The following is a 17440-nucleotide window of genomic DNA, read 5'->3' on the forward strand; positions in this document are numbered from 1 at the left end:
TAATGTTTCTTGAAGATGAAATGTGGTTTCCACTTGTGCGTGATTACAAAGTCGAGAATCTAGAGTTATTTGAAGATAATCTTTTCTCCACACCTTTTTTGAATTACATAGAAAAAAAAATTGGAATAGTTAAGGGGGCCCTGACTTGGGTTAAGAACCTGATAAACTTAAAAGAATAAAAAGAGTGGCAGTGATGTTTTCACCAGATTTCTCTTTTTTGCTTCGAATTCCTGCTCCACATGCCTCTTCTTCCTTTTCGCATATGTTTTAATATCAGCAGAACATCTTAAGTGAACTTTTCTCCAGCCAAAAATTTTAAATACTAAAATTACTTCAGGCCATGGTATATGTTGACGAGTGCAAAGGTTGATTTTGGTGTTTTACTTTGTGGTATTTCCTTTCTTGCTGGCTTTTTCGCCTTCTCAGTAGAGAGGTTGTGACCTCTAAATATGATAGGGGTAATGGTATTTGGACCTATCAATATGGCTCCTGCTTTGCACTCTCATTTGCCCTCTAAAAGCCTGTTTCTTTTTCTAATGTCCTCCACATGTCTGCCCTGGACCATGAGGTACTTTGTTCTTGGGGTCATTCTGACTAGTAAATTGTTGGCTTCACTGGGAGCCCTATAAAGACAGATGTAAAATGTATCCTTATTGTGAGGCTTGAGGGAGGCAGAGATGAACCAGATCCTGGCTGTTTGACTCCTGTTAGCCTGGTATGCCTTGGAGGTTGGCACTGTCAGCATGGGAACTGATCCGAGGGTCTAAGCAAAGGTTGACGGTTTTAGATTAGGGGCCACAGCCTAAGTGTGGTGACTATTTCACTCTCATTTGTGTGCGATGTGGAAGTATAAACCATGTTTCGGTCATTCTTTGGGAGTTCAGCATTTCTTTGTGTTTTGTGAGAAAGCAAAAGGTGTATATGGGGGCAAAAGGGTTCTGAAGTCCAGTACGTTTAGGAAATGCTGAGTTAAAATTAAGAGTTTAAAATGAGAAGAATAGAGTTTCTCAGAAGCGTTAGTCTAAGCCTTATGAACTCCAAGGAGGAGCAGCACTTTGCAAGTTTTATTTGATTCAGGACCCCCTAGGAGATGTGCACACTAGGACAGAAATTTACAACAATTGTGATGAAGAATAATTGTTGTTAGGGGGAGGGGTGTGTGCATTTTTTATTGTTAGGTAAAATACATATAACATGAAATTTACCATTTGAACCATTTAGGTATATAATTCAGTGGCTTTATGTATCCTGATAATCATCACTATCCATTTTTAGAACGTTTTCATCATCCCACCCTGAAACCCTGTAGCCATTAAACAATAACTCTATTCATCTGAATCTCTAGCCCATAGTAACCCCCATTAGACATTCTGTCTCTGTGAATTTTCCTATTCTAGGTACCTCATACCAGTGGAATCGTGTAAAATTTATCCTTTTGTGCCTGGCTTACTTCACTTAGCATAATGAATTCGAGATTCAACCATCTTGAAGCATGTGTCAGAATTTCCTTCTTTTTTAAGGCTGAATAGTATTCCATTGTATGTATGTATCACATTTTGTTTATCCATTTGTCTGTTGATAGGCAGATGGTTTGGCTTTGTTTCCACCTTTCGGCTATTGCGAGTGTGGACAGTGATGTACAAGTATCTGTTAGAGTCCCTGCTTTCAATTCTTTTGGGTGTACATACCTAGAAGTGGAATTGCTGGATCATACTGTAATTCTGTGTTTAACTTTTTTAGGAACTGCCGAACTATTTTCCGCAGAAGATACATTTTTACATTCCCACCAGCGGTGTACAAAGATTCTAGTTTCCCCACATCCTTGCTAATACTTATTATTTTTCTTGTAGTTTTTTTTTTAAATAGCCATTCTACTAGGTGTCAAATGGCATCTCATTGTGGTTTTGATTTGCATTTTGTTGTTTGTTTGTTTAATTTCTAGTCTAGTTTGGACTGATATGTGATCCTACAATTAACTACACAGTTCCCATGATATGCAGGTTGGATAACATCCAAAATGGTGTCTACCTTGTTCAGGGAAATGTGTCTATTGATCATATGCTTGGATGTGCTTAGAATGCCAAATTGCTATTAAAGTTTTTAAAACCTCACTTCCGGTTCTGCGTTTGTCTCATCCTGGCCCAGCAGTCCAAACCTGCAGCAGTCCACAGACCGCAGTTTGACTATCAGTGTCCTGAGAAATGCTGAAGTCATATATTCCATGTCAACAACAGTTTGGCAGTATTGTTTAATGAGGTATGAGAGCTTGAACAGTTTTATTCTAGCATAATATGAAGCTATTTTTCATTAAATTCCCAAATGCAAAGAGAGAATTATGCCGGAAAACAATCTGGCGATATAACAATAGCATTTATGCTGAGTTTTAGGGTTAGTCTGAGTAGTTTGGGGAGTAGTGTAGTCATTTTTTGGAGGCATAAAACCTTGGAATCTAGACAGTTTTTCTGATAGACTGGAATCCCAGTTGTCCTGAGATAGTACTGTGGTATTGACCCTTGAGTAGGCTTGAATGTCAAGTCCTGAAGAGGAGAAGCAGCTGCCATGTGGACAGTCATGAGTCTGGAATCCAGAACAAGAGAGAAAATCAAGGTGCTAGACCTTTGGGATTGGGCACTCTGTTTTCCTACATGTTCTGAAAGAAGAAGAGCTCAGCTCCAACCACTGTATTGACCAGGAATTGTGCCTGAAAGCTCTTCCAACAGAATTAGTTCATTAATTATGCTTGTTTCATTCTGTGGTTAGCCACCTGTGGCACCAGGCCTGTTAAGTTTGGGAAACTGAGTCTGCATTACAGTGTAACATATAGGCCCTTTCAAAAGAACATCTTTAAATACATCTGTATTCTACTCCGTACTACCTTTGAGGAAAAGGTCCATATCTGGTCCACCCTTGTGAAGGTAGCTAGTGTTCTTATCTTTGTCTGACCTGGGTCCCCTGATTAGGGAATCACATTCTCCTTTTGGAAATTCTTCTGCCCCCGTACCCTTACCCTACCATTGATTAAAATGACTCATGGTCTCTTTTACCCATCTCCTTAGTCACTGTGGGAGGGAACCTCACCAATAAGGGTCTTTTCCTTTTCCTGGGATTTTTTCGAACTGCACGGGAAAAAAAGAATTAGTCCTCTTAGGGGGTGACAACCTTCGTATATGAAACTTGGTAACTAGGGATCCATGTGGAGGAAAGCTGTCTGCAATGAAAGCAAATAAGTCAATGTGCAGAATGAGCAGACAAGAAATGAAGCGATTGCAGGTTCCAAACACATGAGGTCCTGGCTTCCAGTTTCAAAGGGTCAGGTGCATCCCCACTCCCCTGAGGCTGGGGTGTACTGGGCTCTGTAATCCAATATATGTCTGTTTCCATCCAGAGTTCTCTCACTTGCAAATAAGAGTCCCAGCTCTTACCATGACCCCTTTCTGCACCTAGCACAGTACATTGCCTTTCATTTAATGAATATGCAGTAAATATATTTGAATAAATTCAGAAGAAATAAACTAAAAGTAACGTAGCATACCACTGGCTGTTTGATCATCACTCTAATGTAGACTTACATTTTGCACCCATGGCTGAAAAAATGTTATCAGATTGTTTTCAAATGCCTTAAAATATCCTACTTTATATTCTTTTTTTAAAAAAAGCTTTCATATGCAGAACTGGGATCACCCAGAGTGAAGGGATTTAACTCTTGGGGGCTAATGACATCTGTGATGGAGAAGAAGATGAAGGCATGGCAGAGAGATTTTAGAAGGCAGAGGAGGCATGTAAAAACCTCAGCAAGGACCGGGAGAGGGGCTGATCAAAGATACCTAGAAGGATTACCAAGTAAATCCAATGGGGCTCAGTGAGGTGGAAGCTTATAAATTTATAGCAGCCCCAGACCCAATAACAGCATCATTATTTCCAGTAGCACCAGGGGCAGGCCATTAGGGATTTAGGGCGATCGGTAAATAATACTCCTCTCTTCCCCTCTCAGCTGAGGCATAAACACAGGAGGCAAATAGAGACCAAAATATCAGATTTACTTCTCATGAAACAAATAGGAGAACATGGGTTTAGAGCTGTAGCCAAGTGGGTTTGCTAATCCTCACTCCTGAATTAACTTTATCCACCCATTCCTGGCACAGCTGGACAACCACAGCCCTCCCCCACAGAGAGAAGCCTCTTACCACATGGCAGAGACAGACAGGACACATATGTCTTACAGACAGGCTGTCTTCCACAGAGGGGAAGTCCAAACTGGCTGAACTGAGCATGCCCTGTTCTTTCTCCCACACCAACCTGGCAGAAGAAGAGTGAGGGGCCGGAAGTGTTGTCCCCTCGTGTAGAAACATGAAGAGTGGGCATACCTGATCCCTCTTCGAATAGAGGCAAGAGATGGCTGTGTTGGTTGGCCACCAGGCTCATTTCCAAGGCTAACTGTTCCACCTGCGCTATTTCCTTTTCCTAGTCCTTGCCCCTTAACAGAAAGACAGAGAGGTAGGGGTGCCAAAGACACGAGAAGGGGAGCAGTAGAAGAGTCTCACTGGTCTGGACTGGATCATGAAGAAAACCAGGCAGCAAGGGGAGAGGGAAATGGACTGAGAGCAAAGGGGCATCTGGGGTTGGAAGAGCAAACACTATGGGAGAGAAGGAATGAGGAGCCTGGAGGGAGAGGGGCTAAACCCACAGTAGGATGTTGGAGTTTAAAACTCCGCAGGCGTGACGTTTATGACCCTGGGTGACGATTATGACCCGAAATAGGGCATGTAAGTAAAAACTTTTGGAATCAAAGCAGTTAAAGAACTGGAAAGCCAGGTTATCGAACAGGCTGCCCGTGGAGAATTTAAAGTCAACTAAAATGTTGATTGTATTGAGTGGTGAGCTTGGCGTCAGCGTCCCCCATGATTGTGACAGAAATAATGAGTAGGATAGAAGGTCATTATGGTGGAGAACCGATGGCTCAAACCTCAAATGAATGAGCATTGCTCATGAGGATGATAGCATCAGTGGTCTGGGAGGGGCAGGGAAGCTCTAGGATGAGCAGGGCGCCACGTTTCTCCTGCCATGCAACTTGCCTAAAAGAACCAGCCCGCCAACCTTCCTTTGACCCACCATCCCTCACCTCAGAATCTCTTCTCTGCCAGACTTCCCAAAGGTGTCTCTGTGTGTTTTCTCCAATGTTTTTGGTTCTGCACTGACTTCCTAACTTTGGCAGTCTGGTTTCTACCCTGTCATTGCAGGGAAATTCTTCCAAAAGTCAGTAATGTCCTTCTAATCAGAAAATCCAGGGGCGCCTGGGTGGCTCAGTCGGTTAAGCGGCCGACTTCGGCTCCGGTCATGATCTCGCGGTTCATGAGTTCGAGCCCCGCGTAGGGCTCTGTGCTGACAGCTCAGAGCCTGGGGCCTGTTTCGGATTCTGTGTCTCCCTCTCTCTGACCCTCCCCCATTCATGCTCTGTCTCAAAAATAAATAAACATTAAAAAAATTTTTTTTTAAATAGAATATCCAGGGGCGCCTGGGTGGCTCAGTCGGTTAAGCGTCCGACTTTAGCCAGGTCACGATCTCGCGGTCTGTGAGTTCGAGCCCCGCGTCAGGCTCTGGGCTGATGGCTCGGAGCCTGGAGCCTGTTTCCAATTCTGTTTCTCCCTCTCTCTCTCTGACCCTCCCCCGTTCATGCTCTGTCTCTCTCTGTCCCAAAAATAAATAAAAAACGTTGAAAAAAAAATTAAAAAAAAAAAGAAAATCCATTCATTGACGACTTAACAGTTTACATTCTAGTAGAAATAAGTATCATAATAGAAAACACTCATCGTGCCAAACATTGTCCTCTTCTAAGCACTTTATGTATATGTATATTTTCTTACTTAACTCCTCACAGCAGCCCTATGATATTATGAGTATCTCCATTTTGATGGTCATTCATTCCTTCCGTGCATATTTATTGGATGTTGACTTACTATATACCAGAGATTGTTTTAGGTAATAGCTAGGTAAGAAAAAGAGCAGTGCAGAGGCACTGGCAGGGTTGGCTGAAGACCAGCAAGGAGTTGGGCCTGGCTGCAGAGAGAGGGAGGGCGGTGGAGACGGGGTCAGAAAGGTAGTGGGCAGCAGCTTCTGGAGGGCCTTGGAGGCCATTGTGAGGATTTACTCTTTTAGAGGAGGAAACTGAGGCAGGGACCAGGTAAGCAACTTGCCTGTGGCTATTCAGCCAGTAAGTGGCAGTGGGGGTACCCTAGATGCAACATGGTAGCATTTGGCTCTGGAAAACACGGGGCTCCCTGAACAGTGCTCTCATTTGGCTTCCCTGGCAGTCTTGCCTGGGTTCTCCTGTTCTCATTTGCCTCTCTTCAGGCATAATGAGCTCCTTCTCCTCTTTAAATGTTGGCATTCTGGATGGTCCTGTTTTAGCGTCTCCTGTCCTGTCTGAACTCTCCTGGGCAGTATCATGCTCCCTGTCCTGCCATGGGCACGTCCTGGTGATTTCCAAACCTGCATAATTCCACCAGAATTCACCCCTTAGCTCCAGACCCAAATAGAAGCTCCCAAAGAGCTGTGGTTCTTTGAATACAGAATGTTCCAGACTTAATTTATCATTTCCAGTTCTCGCAAATCTCCCCCTCCTCTGTTCCTGGTCTCAGTGGTTAAAAACCTCAGCACTGCCTCAAACACCCTCCTTCTTCTCATTTTCTACTTCCAAATCTACTCAACTGACCAGCCAACGGGGGTGCTCACAACCGCCCCCTCTTTTCTGTTCTTGTTGCTTCTGTGTGGGTTCAGGCTTTCCTCATCTCTCTCTGAGCTCTTGTAATAATCTCTTAAGTGCACCCTGTGTTCCAGCCAGTGGATCCCCCTGCTGCCACCAGACATTGTCTCTGTAAATAAAGGTCAGATCCGCAGACTCCTTCCATCCTCCTCAGCTGCCCTTGTGTCCTCACCACCCAGAGAACAGTCCAGATCCTTCCCAGGGCTCTCACATGCTCCTCCAGCTGCCCTCTCCTGGCTTTCTTCCCCTCCCCAGCTTTTCCTTCTCTCCCTGCCACCAGCCATGCTTCTGCTCATTTCCCATCCATAAATTGTCTTCTGCTCCTTCTAGCAGCCACCCAGCTGCCACCTTCTGGGTCAAGCTTCCCCAGAACTGCTGCCCCCCCGCTTCTTCCCCCCCCCCCCCCCCCCGCCCCCGGCATAACAAGCCACCTCCCGGTGGAAGGCCTGCTATCCTCATTAAGCACTCCCGGCAAATATAAATGCATTGAAAGTCTGGCCAGTGTTGATTGTTCTGGGCACCTGCCAGTTGCTGGAGCTTGGCGGGAACCCATACAGGCTGGGAGAGCGACCGTGAGCACACGGCAGGTCCAGGAAATCCCCAAATTCTATTAATTGTGGGGTAAGTTCCTGGAGATGTTTTGGTAACGTATTCCTTAAATTCTGAAATCCGTAATTGCTTTTCTGCTAAAGGGAGTTGGTTTGCTTCACATGTAGAAAACCTAACAAAAGTCATGTTTCTTTAAAAAAAATTTTTTTGATGTTTATTGAGTTTTGAGAGAGAAAGAGGAAAGGACAGAGTGTGAGCTAGGATGGGCAGAGAGAAAGGGATACACAGAATCTGAGGCAGGCTCCAGCCTCCAGGCTCCAAGCAGTCAGCACAGAGCCAGACGCGGGCTTGAACCCACGAACTGTGAGATCATGACCTGAGCTGAAATCGGACACTTAACCGACTGAGCCACCCAGGTGCCCCCTGTTTCTTTCTTTCTTTCTTTCTTTCTTTTTTTTTTAAATGTTTTCATTTATTTTTGAGACAGAGAGAGACAGAGCTTGAGCAGGGGAGGGGCAGAGAGAGGAAGACACAGAATCCGAAGCAGGCTCTAGGCTCTGAGCTGTCAGCACAGAGCCCGACGCGGGGCCCGAACTCACAGAGCGTGAGATCATGACCTGAGCTGAAGTCGGATGCCCAACCTACTGAGCCACCCAGGCGCCCCTCTTTCTTTTTTTTTTAAATCAAACCTTGTAATATAATACAGAAAAGTAATATTGGTATTAGTTATTGATTCTCCGAAAGGATCTGATCCTCTCTGATATACTTGCAAATCTTTTTGAGATATCCTAATCCTTATTAAGATTTTTAAGGCAAATATTTATTATAGAAAATGTATTAAGATAAGAAATTCAGCGGATGTCATCGCAGTTTACATTTTATTATTTCCACTCAGTCTTTTCATTTGTTGAAACAGAAAATTATATGGATGCTGGGTGTATATGGCATCTTGAATACCTGGCAATGTAGGCATCTAGGTTCACTTGAAACACGAATGCGCTTCCTTTCATTTTCTGGGAACTCCAAACCCACCATCATGTTGACCTTTCCCTGTTGGCTGTAAAGGAAAGAAAGCCAAGGAGATCGGACAAAGAAGGCAGCCTCTTACCACCTGTTTGGTTTCCCTAGAGAACCATTAAATGCTGGTTCCTTCCCCCGAGCTGGAAAGCTGCAGGCTGTTCTGCAGAGGATCAAGGAACAGAGAAGTCCCTGTCCAGTTGGAAATGACAGCTGGAGAAGGGGAAAGGTAGCGGCAGGCTCCTTCCTGCCTTCTGAAGATATGAGGGGGAGAAAGGATCAGGCCGTGGTGTGATCAGAGGTTTGTGCTGAATTGCTTGTCCACCCTTCTCCCCTCCTCCCTCCCGTGGTACTGCCTTGGGCTGATGAAGCTTTTTCTATGGCCTCCGGAATCCTGGAAGCCAAGAAGGCTGCGTGATTGGCTTTTCTCAACGCATGCACTTTCCCGCTGAAATGTTGTTCTGCTCAGCAGTTAGGTTCGTAATATGGTTAATACTCCCTCCACGTACATTTTGGATTAAGTGGGCATGTTTGGTTCTGAGAACCACCATGCAGAGGTTGTTTCTGTGAGATAATTACAAATGACATGTCAGCAGCTGTCTTACAAATGGACTTTTGGTACATAGCTTGTGAGTAACTTTGAGGTAGCCTGTAGAAAAGTGACAAGTTGGCAGTTAATAATAGTAACTAAACAATAATAGCAACTACCTTTTTAAACTTTCTTTATCTTTTTCCTTTCTCTTTTTCCCTTTCTTTCTTTCTTTCTCTCTCTCTCTCTCTTTCTTTTCTTTCTTCCTTCCGTCCTTCCTTCCTTCCTTCCTTCCTTCCTTCCTTCCTTCCTCTCACCATGTCCCATGTCACTGGCAAGGGCTGTAGTGTATATGTATAGTGTATATACACTGTGTCTGTTTTTCAGGGATGGATAAACCATTCCTCATTTCACTTTCCATAGGCCTTTGACCTGAGTTGACAAGAATATAATAATAACTTCCATATAATGAATGCCCAGAAGGTGCCAGACATTGGCTGTGTTCTTAATATATATCCTCTATAATTCTGGTGTTCCTGTAAGGTTGATGGCACCACCCCCCCCCCCCCCCCACCTTATAGATTCAGAATCTGAGGATCAGTAAGATTCGGAAACGATGCCTAAGGCCGAAAGCTAATAAATGGATGGGACTGGAATTCTAATTGGAGACCTTTGGACTCCAAAGCTGTTTTACAGTGTCCCTTGATATATTTGTTCTTCTCTCACTTCCACTGATTGGAAGGCAGACCTCTGTTTAGGGGTGTCTTGAACAAATCCAGCCATTTAATGTATCATGGAAATTAATCCAGAAGATAAGAGACTTTTGTTGTAAGTCCTTATGAATTTACCTACTAGAATGTCAGCTGCATGAAGATAAGGAATTTTATTGGTTTTTGTTGTTCTTGTTGTTGTTGTTGTTGTTGTTGTTATTCTCATAAGTCCCTAGAATGCAGCACTTAATTCATTTTAAATGTTGAGTGAGTACCTACTATAGGCCAGGGATACTGCTTCACCCTGGAGGTAGAGACCACCCTGGGCTTTCCTTCATTTTGCCTTTGAAGCAAGAAAAGCAGGTAGCAAAGTACAAGGACTTTTTCAGAGAAGAGGCCCTAGAGAGGGCGGAAAGCTCAGGCCTTCTTAACCCTAGAGCCCTGAGGAGTGTTTTCATGCATGGGGCGGGTCCACAAATGAATGAAATGGGAAACCACTGAACCAAGAACAAGGAGGAGCTAATGCATGGTAGCTACAAAAACAGCGGTCTAAATACACACATTAATATTAGTCTAACACAAAATGGACTCTTTTTAGGAACTGTACATTAAGTACCCGTGTTGAATTGAGACTCGGGTTACAGTACTTTCCAGTTAGCCAGAGATGGTAACTTTCCATCAGTGGCACTTGATCACTTACCTCAGTGACTTTGCAATAGTTGACTCTGAGGCAACCATTATTTTCTCCTTGAATTTTATGAAATTGGTCTTGCCAGCCAAGCCATGTAGCTGAATACGCTTCTATAAATTTAAAACCCTTTTCTCCCAACTTTTCTTGGAAAACTTCCAAAGGTACAGAGAGGTTGAAAGAATGGCCTAGTGAATGTCTACGCAGCATTCACCTGGCATAGGCCCTGTGGACTATACGGCCTGTGGGCCAAATCCAGCCTAGTGCCTGCTTTCTTAAATAAAATGTATAGGACTACAGACATTCCCATTCATTTATGTATTGTCTGGGTGCAATGACAGAACTGAGTCATTTTGTCAGAGACCATTATGGGCCCAGAAAGCCATATTTACTACATAGCCTTTTGCAGAAAAAGTTTGCCAATCCCTAATTTAGATTCACCAATTGTTAATATTTTGCCATATTTGCTTTATCTCTTTCTTCATGATGAGCAAATATTCTCTCTCTCTCTCTCTCTCTCTCTCTCTCTCTCTCTCTCATATGCACACACCTTTTTTTCCCCTGACTATTTGAAATTATGTCATAGACGTTATCATAAATCATCCCTAAATAATTCATACGTTTGCTTAAAAATAAAGACATCCTCTTATATGGCATCATCATCCTGCCTAAGAAAATTAACATTTATTCAATAATGTCCTCCAACATACAGTCCATATTTAAATTAGATGTTTATAGCCTTATTTACTTTTCTGTTTTGCAACTAGAATCCAATCAGAGGTCATAAATTACATGTGGTCATCGTGTCTCTTCAGTGTCCAATTTTTTGTTTTTTAATGACTGACATTTTTGAAGAGTCACTCAAAAACTTTTTTTGAAGGCTTACTAAGTTTTGATGGGTTTGTAATACGACAATAGTAGGAGGTAATATAATGGTCACTGCCGTAAATCAGTGTCTTTTACTTCTTCTCCTGTGGGACCGAGACTCTGTTGTACAGTTTGGCTTCTGGAGGTACAACACGAAGATGGGAGTTTTTCTTGGAATTGTACATGTGGAAAAATCTCAGTGTGAAGAGCAAGGCAGATGGGAATTTGCAGAATGCATTTTATGTAATTAAAGGCACAGTCCTTTTTACCCACTCTGGCTGCTGCCCCTGTGAGCTCTTGGCTGCGGAGCTTTTTCTCGGGGCTTTTCTCCTGACCGGGGTCTGGCTCCCCTCCAGTCTCATTAGGTTGCAGCAAGGAGCCGAGAGGAGGCCGGCAGTCATTGAAATCTGCCAGCCCCAATCATTCAGCCCAGCTGGCAACACAGTCTGTGTGATGAATATAGCATGGCGTTCAAGGGCACATCTGGGGTTGCCTAAGGGAAGAGCACCTCCTTGCCTTTCTTAAGGACCAGAAGTGCCACAGTCGTGTGCCTCTTGTGGGACTCCGTGGTGGTCAAAGCTTGGTCCTTTTATTGTGGTCCCAAATGATTCCTAGAGAATACCAGGACCCATCCTTTGTTTTCCTCTGGGTGAGAAGTCCTCAGAGCTCACAGACCAACCAAAAAGGTAGTTGCATGCCCTGGAAATGACTGGCACGCGCGTCTAATAAAACTCTAGAGATGGGAGGGAGAGGAGGAAAACTTCAAGGAGAAATTTGATCTTTTTAAAACATGCAAAGTAACTGAAGGAGAGACTATCAGGGGTGTGGCTAGCTTTGGACTATGACCAGCTTTTGTCAGTCTGTAAGAGGTGTGTGAATGATGCAGGTCTTGCGCGTGATGGCCCATCGTGACTGCTGACGAAAACCCAGGACACGGGAAAGACATAAAACATTCCAGGAGGGGTCACCTCCATGGAAGTGAAGTGACACTGTAGTATCTTCTCATTGGTCTCCCTGCCTCCTGTCTTACCGCTCTGAAGTCCTTCCTTCACACTCTCTACTTCCCCCTAGGCCTACCCCCAACAGTCTACTTCCGCTGCAGATCTGAGCACCATTTCTCAGATTACAGCCCCTCTGTGATTTCTGTGGTCTGCTTTCTATGGCCTTCAAGGCCCTCTGTGATCAGCCCCTAATTCCACAGCATCATCTTCCTTTGGTGCCGGCCTCAGATTTGATGCTCGTGTCCACCTTATATGCCACATCCTTTGCTGGCTGTGTGAACTTGGGCAAAGTGCTTAATTGTTCTGTGCCTCAGATTGCTCATCCATAAATGAGGATGACAATAATACCTGCTATCAGCGCCTATAAAATACCTACTAAGGTAAAATACCTACTAAGGTTGTACAGGGGTTAAATGAGTTAGTATATATAAAGCTCTTGGGAGAACGCTTTCAATATAAGCTATATAAAGGTTAGCAATTTATTGCTATTGCTCTTGTTGTTTTGAGCCTGGGTATATTAATTGTTTGGTTGCCTGCATAAAAAATCACTATAAACTTAGAGTCTTAAATCAATACCCATTTATTATCTTAGTTTCTGTAGATCAAAAGTATGGACATAGCATGATTGCGTCCTTTGCTAAGAGTCTCGTGGGGCTGAAATCAAGGTGTTGGTTGGGGCCGAGGTCCTATCTCTGCTACCAAGGCTCCTCCAAGCTCATGTGCTTGTTGACAGAATTCATCTCCTTGCAGCTACAGAACTCATGGCCACCAGGAATTCTGTTCACTTTCTTGAAATCCTCCCCTGATTATGTCAGGCCCAATCAGATAATCTTCCTTTCAATTAACTCAGAGCCAGCTGGTTAGTAAGGTAATCACAGAGTGACATCCATCACATTCACGGGGCCCTAGCACTCCAGGGGAGGCGATTGTTACAGGGCGTGTACACCAGGGGGCAGCATTCTTGGGGGTCATCTTAGAATCTGGCCTACAGACTGGGTAATTGGGAAACACAATGCTCTTTGGTTTACTTTGTTGAACAGCACTTGGGTGAATATAATTCCGTGACCACCATCATTTCAGATTTTTGTAGTAACTTTCTTAGAGTCTTCAGGTGGATTCACACTGGTCGGGCCCCTTTATTATTCCTCTCCTGTAGGTCTCTCTAGCAGAAGTCTTCTAGGAAGAGGACAGTGAGGACCTTGTAACCAACAAACCTGCTGCTAATGCCCTGCAGTTCCAGAAGGATGACCCACAGTTGTAGTCCCTTTCAGAGCCATCTGTTTATTCTTGACTCTCAACGGATGAAGGGCAGGATCGTCAATGGTCAATGGTGCCTCTTACTCTGCCAGTTCAAAGAGAAAATGTTCACGTTGGAAAGGGTCTTTTGCATTATTTTCAAAAGCTTTCAATGCCCCTCTTTTTTCTCTTCCCAATTAAGTCTAGACTGTTTTCCCATTTATTTTTGTTAATGTTTTATTTATTTTTGAGAGAGAGAGAGAGAGAGAGAGAGAGAGCGCACAAGCAGGGGAGGGACAAAGAGAGAGGGAGACACAGAATCTGAAGCAGGCTCCAGGATCCAAGCTGTCAGCTCAGAGCCCAACATGGGGCTCAAACCCATGAACTGTGAGATCCCGACCTGAAATGAAGTCGGACTCTTAACGGACAGAGCCACCAGGTGCCCTAAAAGATGCTATATTCTGCTTTTCAATAATATTTTACTTGCAGTTGTACACAGATGTATTAAGGTAAAGGAAAAAAAATGAATTTGGCATGGCTGTGGGTTTAGAAATTTGAAAGTGTCTGTTTACCTTGGCATATCCTAACCAAGTATGATTTTATTTTCCAACAAGCCATAATTTAGGTCTGACTCTTGCTGTCTTAATGACTGACATCCCTTTGGTAATTTGGACTATTAAAGTGGAAGGGCTGGATCATAAAAATAATATAAAATAATATACACTTGGATTTCTTTTCTTCCCTCCAGGACAATATCATCTTATTCTTGAGAGGCTGTAAAGAGCTCGGCCTTAGAGAATCTCAACTTTTTGATCCTAGTGACCTACAGGATACATCCAACAGAGTAACAGTCAAGTAAGTAACACAAGATTTATGTTTAAGGGACTGGTCAGAATGGCTAATTAACAACTCAGGAAACAACAGATGTTGGTGAGGATATGGAGAAAAGGGATCTCTATTGCACTGTTGGTGGGAATGCAAACTGATGAAGCCACTCTGGAAAACAGTGTGGAGGTGCCTCAAAAAATTAAAAATAGAACTGCCCTACGAGCCAGCAATTGCACTACTAGGAACTTATCTAAAGGATACAGAAATGCTGATTCAAAGGGGCACATGCACCCCCATGTTTATAGCAGCACTATCGGCAATAGCCAAAGTATGGAAAGAGCCCAAATGTCCATCAACTGATAAACGAATTAAGAAGATGTGGTGTGTATATACACACACACACACACAATGGAATACTACTTGATGATGAAAATGACTGAAATCTTGCCATTTACAGCAATGTGGATAGAACTGGAGGGTATTATGCTAAGTGAAATAAGTCAGAGAAAGACACCTATCATATGATTTCAGTCATATGTGGAATTTGAAAAACTTAACAGATGAACATAGGAGAAGACAAAGAAAAATAAGATAAAAACAGAGAGGGAGGCAAACCATAAGAGACTCTTAAATACAAGAACAAACTGAGGGTTGGTAGAGGGGGAGCTTGGGGGACTGGATTATATAGGTGACAGGCATTAAGGAGGGCACATTTCGGGATGAGCACTGGGTGCCATATGTAAGAGATGAATCAGTGGGTTCTACTCCTGAAGCCAAGACTACACTGTATGTTAACTAACTTGAAAATTTAAAAAAAAATTTATGTTTAAGGAAAACCTATTTATGGTTTGACTTGTAACTTTGTAATGATGTTGTAAGGTCTAAGAAGCAGAGTATTGCACATGTCTCATAAAATAAAAACGTGAAGGTAAAAATCAAGCTTTCCAAACAAGACATATTGGCCTTCCCCCTGTGTACGGCTTTCATTCTGATCAAATGTAATTTTTTTAAAGCAAAAATCACACATGGAGAGTTAGAATGTTAAAAAGAATGAGAAAAATGTTAGGTGAGACTTACTGGAGGGAGAAGCAAGAGAGAAATATGCACAGAATCTGTGTTAGACAAAAAGCCTTTATTGGCTCTAGTTGGGCATTTGAATAGGCTCTTGGAAGACTACAAACTTGGTAAACAGATCCGAGCACTGTTTGTTATGCAAAGAGGGCAATAGATTCTGGAGAAATCGCTTCCTCATTTACATTTGTAACTGTTTTCTCATATGTCAGTGATCAGGTTCTTTGAAGATGGATTATTGGCTATTTGACTGCTGTTGACTGTGTCTACTCACTGAGCCATGTTTGTGGCCAAAGAATTTTTGGGAAAGAATGGCTCAATAAAAGAAAAGGCAGTGTGCTTCTCTGGAAAGGAATAGCGGGTGACCAGGGTAATGAGAAGAAAGATCGTCTCGTCATGAGATGGTAGAGATAACTTTCCTGTAGCTTAGAAGTCCTTCACACTCTACACATTACATACAAAACATTTCCCACTTTGGTCAAACAACATTTGGCATGAATATACCCTAATAATAAGCTTAATTACATAGATAGGGTCTGTGGATTGCATACACTTCTTTTGATTACTTTTGGGCCATTTTGTCATGGAGGAACAGAAAAGGGAGAGAAGCCAAAACTCAGGGCTCTTAATTGTATACTCGTTGCCAGTATTGATTGGGGGGGGTGGGGGTAAAGGAAGCTACTGAATGAAATCAAGTTAGTTCACATTGGATTTTATGATTCGTGACTGGGAATTGATTATATAAAATCATTTCACTCTTGTCAATGTACCTTTCTTTACTATTTCTCATGGAAAAAAATTACTTAAGGGCACAAACAGAATACCAATTATGGTATTTGATTATGGAAACCACCATAAACCTCATTTTAGACATCACATGCTCCATATATTAATCCAGCCTCTATAAATTATTCATTTTAGGAGATGGTTTCTGCCTCATCTGACATGCGTAGTTTGACCTAGGTGGCAAGTGGCCAGAAGCAGTAGTAACTATACGACATCATAACAATTAGTGATATGCACATCGCTTAGAGGGTAAAGGAAAGTTTACTTTGACGGTGTTGGCAACTGCATTTTTTTTTTTGAAGCTATTCTAAATCAATGTGTCACTAAACCAGGAGAATTTTGAGATAGTTTGATTTTAGAGATTCAGAATTTATATCACCTCTACTGCCTATCTACAAAAACCTGGGCATCAGGAAGCCAGGAGTCTGGCCCTAGACCTGCTACTCCCTGGGTCTATAATCCTAGGCAAGTTCTCTTGCTTCAGTAGGGCTCTGTGTCTTTATCTATAAGATGGAATTGGACAGAATGTTCTCACAGGTATGATTCTAGCTAAAGCTTGCTCAGTGTTCAGCTTGCTCAGATCTGGGAAGATGGTCCAACCAACCTGTGAGGAAACACAGAAAACAACCTAAAGAGGAAAAGTCACTTAGACTAATGAATGACATACAGTCAGTCCCTTCTCACTGTATCATCTTCCCCTTCTCCTGTCTTTTTTTTTCTTCTGTCATTTTTCTTTATCTTTCCAGCTGCTTCTTTTCTCCATCTCCTTTTCTTCCCTGTGCTTCCCCTCTCTTCTTTATCTTGTCTTTCCATCTCTCTCCCCTTTTGTATTCTTTTTCTTCATTTTCTTCCCTTTTTGGTTCTTCCTTCACTTGAGAATTATTTTCTTTAGGCAAGGCTTTCCTATCACCTTCTGTAACTTTATCATTTTTCGTTCATTCATTCAGTAACTATTTACTGAGCAGCTACTATGTGTCAGATACTTTCCAGTCATTAGACAACTGGAATGAACAAGATGGCCAACACTTCCTGTTCACAGGTAATTTACACACAGTGTCAGGAGATAAGAAATACACAAGTAAATCAAAAAGATAATCACAGGGAGTGAGTGATAAGTGCTGAGAAGGAAGTAAAAGATAATGTGAAAGATAGTGACCATCACAACATATACATGTATCAAATCATCATGTTGTGTTTTTTAAACTTATACAGTGCCATATGTCAATCTCAGTAAAACTGGAAAAAAAAGATAGTGACCAGTCCAGAGGTGGTCAAACGTAGCCCCTCTAAAGAAGTAGCATTTCAGCTGAAGGCTGTGGGCTGAGACATGAATGGGAAGCAAGAACCAGCCATGTGAAGACCTACAGAACATTCAAGGCAGAGGAAGTTCAAGTAGAA

The 17440-nt window shown here is 42.7% G+C and overlaps 1 protein-coding gene across 8 annotated transcripts in view; it reads left to right on the forward strand.

The window, feature by feature from the left end:
• LIMCH1 (LIM and calponin homology domains 1) overlaps positions 1-17440 on the forward strand; it is a 327502-nt gene that overhangs the window by 206986 nt on the left and 103076 nt on the right. For all 8 annotated transcript variants that reach the window (XM_060655154.3, XM_060655155.3, XM_060655156.3 and 5 more), the window contains exon 4: positions 14106-14212. In XM_060655154.3, coding sequence (XP_060511137.3) covers positions 14106-14212 — 107 coding nt within the window. The remainder of the gene's footprint in view (positions 1-14105; positions 14213-17440) is intronic.

This window comes from Panthera onca, chromosome B1, assembly GCF_046562875.1.
Source record: "Panthera onca isolate mPanOnc1 chromosome B1, mPanOnc1 haplotype 2, whole genome shotgun sequence".
NCBI classification, from domain to species: Eukaryota; Metazoa; Chordata; class Mammalia; order Carnivora; family Felidae; genus Panthera; species Panthera onca.